The 12,841-nt window shown below is 42.5% G+C and overlaps 1 protein-coding gene across 3 annotated transcripts; it reads left to right on the top strand.

The window, feature by feature from the left end:
* The first annotated feature begins 890 nt into the window (after positions 1 to 890).
* On the top strand, positions 891 to 12,601 carry fdft1 (farnesyl-diphosphate farnesyltransferase 1). 3 transcript variants are annotated; one of them, XM_055885143.1, is made up of 8 exons: positions 891 to 1,114; positions 3,926 to 4,023; positions 7,035 to 7,218; positions 9,226 to 9,354; positions 10,262 to 10,453; positions 10,540 to 10,716; positions 10,871 to 11,023; positions 11,201 to 12,601. In XM_055885143.1, exons 1-8 carry the CDS (start codon positions 1,016 to 1,018, stop codon positions 11,423 to 11,425), a joined length of 1,257 nt encoding a protein of 418 aa, XP_055741118.1. In that variant the 5' UTR covers positions 891 to 1,015; the 3' UTR covers positions 11,426 to 12,601. The 3 variants fall into 3 exon arrangements, with proteins under 3 accessions (XP_055741118.1, XP_055741117.1, XP_055741116.1); XM_055885142.1 differs by lacking the exon at positions 891 to 1,114 and adding an exon at positions 1,147 to 1,356; XM_055885141.1 differs by lacking the exon at positions 891 to 1,114 and having other exon boundaries at positions 3,368 to 4,023.
* The last annotated feature ends 240 nt before the right edge of the window (positions 12,602 to 12,841 follow it).

Here is a 12,841-nt window from a genome sequence, read left to right on the forward strand (position 1 = left end):
CATATCTTTCACATGCCAGTAAAGCCCCTTGAATTGAATTGAATCAAGAGAGGGAGAGAAGAAGAAGAAGAAGAGAGAAGAGAAAGAGGGGGAGGAGAGAGAGACAGGGAGGAGGATTCAAGGCCTTCAGGTGAAAGGTATATTTTAGGTTGATCCACTAAATTGTAGTGAATCTGCTGGTGTAGCTCACTGATCTGTAGGCTATTTAGAAAAGCAGAGCTTAGCCATTCCCCTGCCCCAGTTCCGGGAGCAATAGGCTTTACTGTACAAGTGTAAATCTGAAAACTTTTTTGTGTTTTCTGTTTTCTTCTAATGGAAAAAATGTGCAACACATATACAGTAGCTTTATTACACACACACACACACACACACACACACACACACACACACACACACACACACACACACACACACACACACACACACACACACACACACACACACACACACACACACACACACACAAATGCACAACCTCACAAGCATACACACAAGTCATGCCAGTCTACTTTATGAAAACTATCCCATCATATGTACAAAAAGGGAATGTTGATAAATTAATTATAATAAATAAATTTGCCTAAAATGTAGGACATGGGCTACTGTTGACTTGGCCTCAGAATAACATAATATTTTTTTGTAATTAAAACTGGTGATGTACAGTGTGACATAACAACAGTATCTGTCTCACTCCGTCCGGATGGTCTCTCGCGTTAAACAACGTATCATCCAATCAGATGCCTCAGTTTGGAGAAACACGGCCGGGGCGGGACGTCACACCAGCCGCTCTAGTCATCCACTGGTCGATGGGCACTGAGCCCATGATTTTCTGACCAATCACAGGCGTCATTCGATCTGACGACTTTTTTTCGGTAGAAGGGGGCCGGCTGCTCTATAGCTCAGCGGCTCAACGTTTGAATGGAGAAAATATTGCCAGGTTTTACGCGCACTTGGGTGGAATAAGCACACGATACAAGAAAGCATCATCGGCGTACCTGTGGTCAAAAGATAAAACATGGATATCGTAAAATCGTTAGGACACCCGGAGGAAATATTCAACCTGTTCAAGTTTAAAATGGGGGGCTGTCGCACTGTGATGCCCAAGTTGGACTATGTGAGTAGCTATCTGCTCTAAACCCCTTTGAGTATTGCCTACCTGTAACCTAGGCCAAGGCACGACTCGCTATTGTCGTTTGGTATACATTTAGGAATAGCATAGACCTACACAACATAATGTGCGCGCTAACAGTGCCAGTCTGTATCCATGCATCCCTTCAACATTGGCCCACTTGCATTTTCTACACAACAATGCTTCCAGCTTCATCAAATGCGTATACACATTCTACAGGAGCAATGGTACAGTAGTAACAGTAATAGGTTACCTAGTCAACTAACTACCTGAATGAACTAGAAGGGTAGCCTATTCTAACTCTATGTTTGTATTGTGTTGGCCTAGAATAAATAATAGATGCGCAGTTCAGAGAGAAGGATAACCATTGACTTAATGGCTGGGATTTGCGTTATATAATAGCCTTTGTGGGTTCATTCCGGGAGCAGATGCTGTGCGCGTGTTTGTTTGACGGCGCGGGTAATGGCTGATTTCCGACACTTTAAACACCGCTTTGACCTGAAATGAGGATAGTTGAATGTCCAGTGGTGGAAAAGGTTTAAGGTATAATTACCTTAATAGAAAATGACTCACGTAAAAGTCACCCAGTAAAATAGTACTTGAGTAAAAATCTATAAGTATTTGGTTTTAAATATACTTAAGTATCAAAAGTAAAAGCAAAAAAATAAAATAAATCCTTATATTAAGCAAACCAGACAGCACCATTTTTTAAATATACGGATATCCAGGGTCACACTGCAACACTCAGACATCATTTACAAACAAAGCATTTGTGTTTCGTGAGTCTGCTAGATCAGAGGCAGTAGGGTTGACTAGGGATGTTCTCTTGATATGTGTGCAAATTGGACCATTTTCTGTCCTGCTAAGCATTCAAAATGTAACGAGTACTTCTGTGTTTCAGGGAAAATGTACATAAAAAGTACAGAATTTTGAAGTAAAGTAAAAGTTGTCAAAATATAAAGAGTAAAGTACAGATACCCCCAAAAACCTGTATTTATTTTATTGAACCTTTATTTAACTAGGCAAGTCAGTTAAGAACACATTCTTATTGACAATGACGGCCCCGGTCAAACCTAACCCGGACTTTAAAGTATTTTTACGTAAGTACTTTACACCACTGTGAATGTCCAGTAGGATTTCCCTTTATGATGGATGAATGACACTATCATAACGTTATAGCCAAACAGAGAGTATTTTAAGACGAGAGCTAGCTTTGAAATAAGACACTTCAGGTGTCAATTAAAGGGGGGCGATATTCTTGAATCAAGAGTCCAGTTACATGTGAAAGCGCGTGGTGGCTTCCCCTGGCTAGTGCACGATGGTGTGCGTCTGAGTTCAGAGCAGTCTGCCAGTCCACGATGGGCATAATGCAGGGATTATCAACTAGATTCTGCCGCTGGACGATTTTTTCTTGAGTGGATGGTCAGTGTCCAGAACATAATTACAAATCATTTGTAAACTGCAAATTGACCGCAAGACGCCCAAACGGATATAATATTTAACTAGAACACAATCATTTCAAACCTTGCTTACATTTGTATATGATCCCATACTGTTTATCTCTCTATTATGCGTGGGAATACTTTGGAACAGGTTTCCAAAATTGAAATCACTTGGAGCTGATTTGCTGGTGTTTTTACAGTATTTTATGTCCAACAATATAATCCTTTTATATACATATATATATAAAATGTATTTTGCTCAGAAAGCTTGGGGGCCAAATAAAATCAGGCCCGCGGGCCGCCAGTTGGGAAACCCTGGCATAATATAACCCCTTTGGGGAACCCTGGCATAATATAACCCCTTTGGGGAACCCTGGCATAATATAACCCCTTTGGGGAACCCTGGCATAATATAACCCCTTTGTTTTTGCTACTGTCTGCCACTAGATGACAGTACAGCATCATCTGTCAGTCAGCTCAACATTTCCCCATGTTCATGCGTTTTGCAATGTTGAGAAAATTGTTAGAGGAAATTGTAGGCAAGCAACTTCTTATGCGTCAGTGGGTTGGCCATATAAACCTACGCAATTCAAATTACGATTGCAGAGAGAAACACATAGGCTTACACAATAAAACGTTTAGTTATGTGTGAATAATGTGCATGGTCATTATTTGGGGGAATTGATAGGTCTGTGTCCAATGTTTAGCAAACATGGCGTATAGTGTGTTACATGTTGTTGGGGGGGTGGGGGGTGCTGCTTGCTCTTGCAGAAAACATTGCTGTGTTATGACTGAAGTGGGAGGGGCTCCGATGTCAAACTGCATCACAGCCTACTGCTGCGCTCAATGGGTGCGCCCGTGGACAAATTCTTCGAGGTATGTGGATGGATTTATTACTCTGGTCTGGAGACTGTATAGGCCGTGAGACTTAGGCCGTGAGACTTGTTTAAAGATCACCGACTGACCCCGCCCTGCAAAGTCTATAACTTCCTAAAGTTTTCACCCCGCTACAGAGTAACACGCCATGTCCTCTGCTGAACTGCGCGCACGAATGAATACCACGGATATTAATAATTGGATAGCCAACAATGTTGTCTAAATTGCTCATGGAAGGCTGAGCGTCCATTTTCCTCATATGGCCGGAGCTTGCTGCAAGTGTCCGGTTTCTCTCACGGTGTTCAAGCGATCTCTCTGCGTCACCCCACGGAGCCCTGGACCCGCTTCACGGTCCCTTCTCTCCGGGGGACGGCTGGGCGAGAGGGGCGTGCAGGAGGGATGTTGGGCCGCCCGCCCCAGCGCTTTGCGGACAGTAGGCGCTTACCGACACCCCGTGTTTCTCTGTTTCTCTTGCCAGGAATCCATGAGTGAGAGCCTGCGGACATGCTACCTCTATCTGAACCAGACCAGTCGCAGTTTCGCCGCTGTTATCCAGGCGCTAGACGGAGAGTTACGGTAAGTTTGCATAACCTTGCCAACTTTGCTCTCCAACCATGCAGGTAAGGGGTGTGTCTCCAGCATGTCGAAGTAAACAAGGAACCATGACAGCTGAATGTCAGCACTTTGACAAATACACGACAAAAATGTGATAGGCTATTGGACCTTGGGAGGATTTTAGGGTATTATTATTGATCCTGGAAAAATGGTCAGTTTTGACCTTGAGTTCGCTTATTTACCCATTTTAAATCTGGAAAAGAAACTGATTTTAATATGACAGAAAAGTAGTCTAAACTAGCCTACAAAGTGGCATATGTATAGCCAAGTGCACAAGCTGTAGACAAGTTGTAGGGCACTACTGTGACTGAACTGATTTGCTTGCGGGGAATTCAATGTAACTGCTTATAATTATATTACAGCCAGCCATATTCCCCTGCAGCAGCACTGTGTCTATTTTATTCCCACCATTCAGTTTACAGAAGTGGCATAGCTGGTTTTAAGTACAAATTGTGTATTTGTGCGTGTTCCCGAAAGGTTGCTTACCGGTTTTTACAGCTGTCATTCAAATGGCATGAAGTTTCCCTACACATAGGACCAACAGTAGCTAGTTCACACTTTGTTGAGACATGAGTCCCTGCAGTAAAATGAAGCTTCATACCATACTGTACATCACATGTCAAGTGTTACATTAAAGGTCAATATTGGTGTCAGCCCTTTCCCGAATGCCGGGATTGGTGTCAGCCTTTGCTTGATCACTTTGTAACAGTTAGGTTTTCAGTGTGCCGGTCCTAACATTTTCAACACAAATGAATCACTCACATCTATTTGTATTGAAATCAATGGAACCACGATGATGAGAAACAATTCTGGGGCTCTTCCTGCAAACGTCTCTAGCCTTAATACCACACACGGATTTGAAAGTCAAATGACCCCTGTTGCTATTTAGAAATCGATGAGAGAATGATTTTCCGACGTGAACTAGTAGGAAAAGTCATATTCTCACAACAATTTCTGAATAGTGACAGGGTTTGGCACACATTTCTGTGATCGTGTGACCCTAAAATCCGTGTGGTATTGAGGCCCTAGATGTTTTTTGTAGGAGCCCCCACATTTTTCTTCCCACCGTGGTCTGGAAAATGACAGGCACGTTCTAATGCTGCGTTCATAACTAAGTGGGAAGGTAGATATTAGTAGTTGTGAAGTCATGAATACCAGTTGGATGCATTCACATGTTTTGATCTCGTTGAGAAACGGCGATTGGCTAATGGCCAACAAACTGCATCAACTATAAATAAAAGTACAGCTATCATGCTCCTATTATAGTGTTCAAAAACCATATTAATAGATTGCCTTTTATAAATATGTTTATTGTTGCATTGAACTGACGAAAATGCTGTAATCGAGGTCATTTCCTTAGTAGGTGACGTGAGAGGTCAGCATGTGGGAGAAGTCGAAGCTCGGGGATGATAGTTGAGTGTCCCACCAGTAATTACCAGTTGGAGTGGCATTGAAGTGAATTTTTCCCAAGTGTATGTGGTAAATTCGACCTTCCCAATTGGTTATGAACACAGGGTAAGACCTGCCACCAACAGGCGCATATGACAAAAACACTGGTACTAAAGCAAAGATATTGGTCTGTTTTAAGCAATCAATTTTGCGTAATTGTGATTACTATAAACATTTACACTATCATCACCAATCCTAGGTGAAAAGGATGTGTATTTCCTGTAAATATTGTGTGGTGAAAATGTTTGTCTGTGTAATATAGTAACACGTCTGTCCACCATAGGGAATCAGCGTAATATAAAATAATTCAACATGTCAAACTAATTGAATATTTTAAGTTAGGATGATAGTAAATTAAGCACAGTCATAGATTTTTACAATAATTACATATATTTCTTACTACTTTAACTATAGAGCGAGTTTAAAAATACTCCTAAACATAATTTCATTGGGCGCTCTAGACTAGAGCTTCGAATCAAATACATTTTTATTTGTCACGTGCCGAATACAACGAATATCATGAAATTCTTACTTACAAGGCCTTAACCAACAATGCAGTTAAGAAAATATTTACTAAATAAATTGTTTAAAAAGTAACACAATAACAATAATGGGGTACTGGTAGGGAGTCAATGTGCAGGGGTACAGCTTAGTCAAGGTAGTTGAGGTAATATGTACATGTAGGTAGGGGTAAAGTGACTATGCATAGATAATAAACAGAGAGTAGCAGCAGTGTAAAAACAAAAAGGGTGCCTGTGCAGCAACCTGAACCTTTGACGTCCCTAGTAAGAGGTGTCTCTCCAGCCTGTCGAAGTAAGGAACCATGACAGCTGAATGGCAGCACTTTGGCACATGCCAGACAAAATTAGATATTGGAACTTGGAGAATTTTAGGTTATTTTTTATTATTGACCCTGGAACATATGGTCAGTAATCAGTTTTGACCTTGAGTTCACTTCCTTACCTCTTTAGGGCTTAAAAACAAACATATTTTGATATGACAGTAAAATAGCCTAAACTTCAAGTGACAAGCATACAGTATAGACTGCAAGTGCACAAGCTGTAGGCCAGTTGTAGGGCAGGCCTGTGGTAACTGAACTGATTTTTTGGCGGTGGAATTCAATGTAAACTGCTTGTATTGCAGCCAGTTGTACATTGTCTAATCCCACCGTTCAGTGTACAGAAGTGACACAGCTGGTTTTAAGAGCAAAGTGTGTGTGTTCCGGAAGGTTGCTTACAGGTTTTTTAAATAATTCAAATGGCATGCAGTTTCCCTACACAGAGGACCTACAGTAGCTAGTTTACACACGAGTCCCCACAGTAAAATTTATTAAGCATCATACCAAACATCACATGTCAAGTGTTACATTAAAGTTCAATATTGGTGTCTGCCAGCGCCTTCCTGAATGCCCAGGGTTGGTGTCAGCCCTTGCCTGCTCACTCTGTAACAGTTAGGTTTTCAGTGAGCAGGTCCTAACCTTTTTAAATAAATAAATTCTTCCCCTGTCCCTTCTTTTTGTCCAGGCATGCGGTGTGTATCTTCTACCTGGTCCTACGAGCCCTTGACACGGTGGAAGATGATATGACCATCCCCCTGGAGAAGAAGGTGCCCATGCTGAATGACTTCCACACATACCTTTACCAGGCCAACTGGTGCTTCACTGAGAGCCACGAGAAGGACAGGCAGGTCCTGGAGGACTTCCCCACGGTCAGTGGAACCGCTGACACTACTGCGTACTATATAACCCTACATAAAGTGTAAACATCTGTTGGTCGCTAAATCCGCCGAGAACTAGGAACATGTAAAAACTATCGCAAGCTCGTCTGAGTGGTTGGCTTCTGACTCCTCACCCGCTAGTTACTTCAAACTGATTCAGTTAGATCTGCCCACTATAGTGTTGTCGGGTTAGAATATTATGTTGAGGCACATTACTGTACACTTTGTCACCACCACACACATGTGGACACATCTGCTTCCATTTGAGGTATTTTACGTGGTTCTAAAAAGGGAGGAACAATACAATCATGAGGACATATTATAAGATACTAAGATAAATACATGTGCAATAATATACAAATCTACTAGCAATGCAGAGAGACTGTAAACATTACATTTTATATATATATATATTATTTAACTAGACAAGTCAGTTAAGAACAAATTCTTATTTGCAATGACAACCTACCCCGGCCAAACCTGGACAACGCTGGGCCAATTGTACACCGCCCTATGGGACTCCCAATCACTGCTGGATGTGATGCAGCCTGGATTCGAACCAGGGACTGCAGTGATGCCTCTTGCACTGAGATGCAGTACCATAGACCTCTGTGCCAATCGGGAGCCCTTAATATAAGCATATTGGTGAATGCAATGGTATTAACAGGGATATTTACACCCTAGAGCTAAATCTTATTTAGCAGGCCTCTGGTGGCACTATCATAAATAATCACTGCGCATGCGTGGGTGCCCAGAAGGGACCGGAACCTTCTAGATGCTATGCTTCCAGAATCTCTATACTGACATGTGCAAATCACTACAGCGGTATGTAGGCTATAAGCATTGCAGCGATAGCATACCAACAATACATACTGCTAATACATACTGCTAGACATATTGGCATTCTACAAAAACACATAGCAATGATAACCACACTGATAGAAAATAGCATGCACGGGGTACCTACAAACATTCTTCTAATCCAAACATATAGTAGAGCTAGCGTAAGGTGAAGGCTCGCAAACAACACTGTATCTTATCTTCACAGTTACACGATAAGGTAACCATAACTCACTTACACTGAGTATACCAAACATTATGAACACCTTTCTAATATTAAGTTGCACCTCCCCCTTTTGTCCTCAGAACAGCCTCGATTCGACAGGGCATGGACTCTACAAGGTGTCTAGAGCGTTCCACAGGGATGCTGGCCGATGTTGACTCCAATCCTTCCCACAGTTATGTCAAGATGGCTGGATGTCCTTTGAGTGGTAGACCACTCTTGATACACATTCTTGAACTGTTGAGTGTGAAAAACCCAGCAGCGTTGCAGACCTTGACACACTCAAACCGGTGTGCCTGGCACCTACTACCATACTCCGTTCAAAGGCACTTAAATCTTTTGTCTTGCCTATTATCCCTCTAAATGGCACACATACACAATCCATGTCTTAATTGTCTGAAGGCTCAAAAATCCTTCTTTAACCCGTCTCCTCCCCTTCATCTACACTGATTAAAGTGGATTTAAGTAACATCAATAAGGGATCATAGCTTTCACCTGAGTTCACCTGGTCAGTCTTTAATGGAAAGAGCAGCTGTTCTTAATGTTTTGTAAAATCAGTGTATATTACACCCAATAGCATTTCCAACACTTACTTGTCAATGGATGGACAACAATTCAGTTAGGAACAGCATGTGACAGTCTGTCAGCAACTCAACTATTTGCTTCTTCTTTTGCAATGGAAAAACATGCACTAACTAGATGTGAGCGGAGCCGTTTTCCTGCAGTGCATCAAAGCTCCCTGATTGGTTGGATGAACAGAGGTCTGAAGGGTGATTGACAGGGCTACATGCCAGTCAGGTGGAATGGGCCTGCCTTTGTTTACATACGGATTGCATAACACTGTCATGACAATGAAATATGTAGCAGACATCATACAATGGTTATCTGTCATCATGCTATGTGTGTGTATTTAAATGAATCTATTTTCTGTTCAGATTTCCTTGGAGTTCAGGAACCTGGGTCAGGCATACCAGGATGTGATATCGGATATCTGCCACCGCATGGGAGTTGGAATGGCTGACTTTCTGGAGAAGAAAGTGGGCTCTATGAAGGAGTGGGACCAGGTAAATGTTACCTTAATGTTAGGCAAGCATTATACACGTGTTAGACTAACGGCTCCACATTTGCTGGTTAATAACCTAGTAGAGCTGGGAATTGCCAGGGACATCACGATACAATATTATTACCGTACGTAGGTGGTGATGCAATATGTATTGCAATTCGATACTGTGATTAATTGCGATTCGATGTTCCAAACATTGCTCACCATATGTCTGCTGCAGAGACGAGGAAGCATTAGAAAACAAGTTTTGATCAGTCATGGAAATAAAAGTGCTAAAACCGATTTGCTCCTTATTTAAAAAGAAGATGGAGAACAAACTATGAAGGAAAAATACTGGAGTTTTGGTGCAGGTACAGCCAACAAGCTCAAAAATAATATTGTGATATTGTCAAAACGATAGAATACGATATATTGTCAAAAATAATGTCCTGATATGTAACTGTATAATTGAAAAATATATATTCTCCCCCCATCACTATAACCTAGTGGTAGTCTGATGTGTGTCGCTATAACCGAGTGGTAGCCTGATGTGTGTCGCTATAACCTAGTGGTAGCCTGATGTGTGTCGCTATAACCTAGTGGTAGCCTGATGTGTGTCGCTATAACCTAGTGGTAGCCTGATGTGTGTCGCTATAACCTAGTGGTAGCCTGATGTGTGTCGCTATAACCTAGTGGTAGCCTGATGTGTGTCGCTATAACCTAGTGGTAGCCTGATGTGTGTCGCTATAACCTAGTGGTAGCCTGATGTGTGTCGCTATAACCTAGTGGTAGCCTGATGTGTGTCAAATGACAAATAGCTTGATGCTACATGAAAGTCACTTAAACCCACTGATTTCTTCACATCACACCAGTCTGTAATAGATTTTTGACTGTTAAATACATGTGTATTAACATTACCCCCTGTGCAGTACTGCCACTATGTGGCAGGGCTGGTGGGTATAGGTCTGTCCCAGCTGTTCTCTGCCTCCCAGCTGGAGGACCCCGAGGTGGGCAAAGACACAGAGTTGGCCAACTCCATGGGCCTGTTCCTCCAGAAGACCAACATCATCAGAGACTACCTGGAGGATATACAGGTGGCGAGGGCCTTCTGGCCACAAGAGGTAACTACACTGTGTGTGTGTGTGCACTGTATGTGTCATTAATAGGGTGTGTGTAGTTAATGTGTGTGTTGCATGTCCCGCTGTAGGCATGGAGTCAGTTTGCATGTCGTCTGGAGGACCTGGCAGAGCCTGACCAGCTGACCTCAGCCCTGTCCTGTCTCAACCTGCTGGTGACAGACGCCCTGCGCCACGTCCCTGATGTCATCACCTATCTGGCACGCCTACGCAACCAGAGCGTCTTCAACTTCTGCGCCATACCACAGGTAAATGCTACCATTGAAATGTACATTCCCACCGGAGAAAGCTTCTAGATGCATTTCATTTCAACACGTTTTCACTTTTCATTCCTGGTTGTTTGAGTCAGGATCCTCAGGAAGCATTTCATTTTGCTGTACTGTATGTCTCAATAATGTCCAGGTGATGGCGATAGCGACCCTCTCAGCCTGTTACAACAACCCTCAGGTATTCCAAGGCGTGGTGAAAATCAGGAAGGGTCAGGCCGTCACCCTCATGATGCAAGCCACCAACATGGGTGCCGTGCAAAGCATCATGGCCCAATACAGCCAGGAGGTGTGTGTGTGTGTGTGTGTGTGTGTGTGTGTGTGTGTGTGTGTGTGTGTGTGTGTGTGTGTGTGTGTGTGTGTGTGTGTGTGTGTGTGTGTGTGTGTGTGTGTGTGTGTGTGTGTGTGTGGTCTTTGGGTGAGTTTTCTGATCTCTCTCGCTCTTTATTTTTCTCTCTCTCTCCAGATGCTACAGAGGGTGTCCTTGACAGATCCATCCCGGGACAAAACCCTGTTTATCCTGGGTGTGATCCAGGAGAGGACTCTCTCCCAAGCCACCCTGGCCTCCCGGACTGCCCACCTCTCCCCCATGTACCTCTCCGCTGCCATGATCCTCGCCGCCCTCAGCTGGCAGTACCTAAGCACTACAGCCGGACAACCTCCCGGCACTGCTGACATGCAGGGCCATTGAGCCCACTCAACCCCCACTAACCCTCACCCTGCACGGGGTGCACGACTGAGATGCTCCCCTCTCTCCTGAGGCCTGGTTCTCCCTCTCCCCTGGAGGAATCTTACCCTCCTATTCACCTGTCCTGTTTAACTCACCTGTGATGGTCCGTAGAGGCCTGTACTATGGGAGTCACTGGTAGCAGGGTTGTCTTATTGTGTTTGATAGGGATTTGCAGTAGTCTTACTTTCCGTAACATTATTTTCTAACACACTGGTCATACTCACGTCAGATACACACGGCACATCTCTCTTCTTCATTTGTTTTTTTGGTTTGTTTTTATGTTGATTTGAGTTATTTTGTAACCACAACCCTGGTTTTGTTTGTTACATGTTTTCAACATGTTTTGAAAGGGAGAATTCCAGTAGAGCTATAATGGATTGGTATTTCAATTTTTTTTCAACATTAATTTGAAATGTGAATAGGATTTAGTAAAGTCTTGGACCCATCACACAAACCTAAAGCACACAGCTCACACACATACAGGACATTGAGATTAAGAAACATCAACTAAACCATTGTGCATTTCTTATAGTCGGTTCTTTTGTCTTGATTTGTAATGTTATTTTCAATAGCAACTAATGACAACACAATGGTTCTGTTTTATGTGTTTTATAAGTGTCTGTCTATCTCCATAGTAAGAACTAAGATGGCTGTACTGTGTTTATGTACAGTATAGCTAAATATTGACACTGTTGTCACATTCAATCATAGTAAACTGGGCACATCTCAATAGTCTAAAGTTGCCTCCTCCCCTCGTATTCTCTACCTCAACTGCACTGATCTGAAAAGACGTAATAGCAAATATGTAACAATATGACAGAAGCCTAGCTTAGCTTTCATCTATATGTCCGTGTCTTTCTCATTGTGGACAAAGGAAACGGAACAAGGAGCAGAAGCCACATTTGTCTTTTGAGACATGCCCAGTGTAAGATGATACAGAGACTGGTAGAAGCGGGACTGCAGCAGAGCACATAGTAGCAGGCTGCTAAGTGTCCTTAACACAGAGCTTTGGTGAGTAGGAAGGCTACAATAGTGTGGTGTATCCTTGTACACAACCAAAGAACACATGAATATTGCTATGTAATGTGATGTTTTAATTTGTATATCATTGAAGAAAGAATAAAAGACAAAATAGTGTTTCTGAATGTTTATTTCTCTGCCTCATCAGTGTCACAAAGATCAATGTTGGTCCTTTGTAAGATAACCCAGTTTTTTTGGAGATTGACTTTGCTGACAAGACAATGGATGATAGTTTTATAGTTTACAGACGGTAAAATTGTACATTCATTAAAGATCAGTTCAAGTCATGCTAGTTCAAAGTCCTGGGGGAAAATACTGCTAAACCTGATGTCATTTATGTAAGACTGTATATTTTAT

Source organism: Salvelinus fontinalis, chromosome 27, assembly GCF_029448725.1.
Source record: "Salvelinus fontinalis isolate EN_2023a chromosome 27, ASM2944872v1, whole genome shotgun sequence".
NCBI classification, from domain to species: domain Eukaryota; kingdom Metazoa; phylum Chordata; class Actinopteri; order Salmoniformes; family Salmonidae; genus Salvelinus; species Salvelinus fontinalis.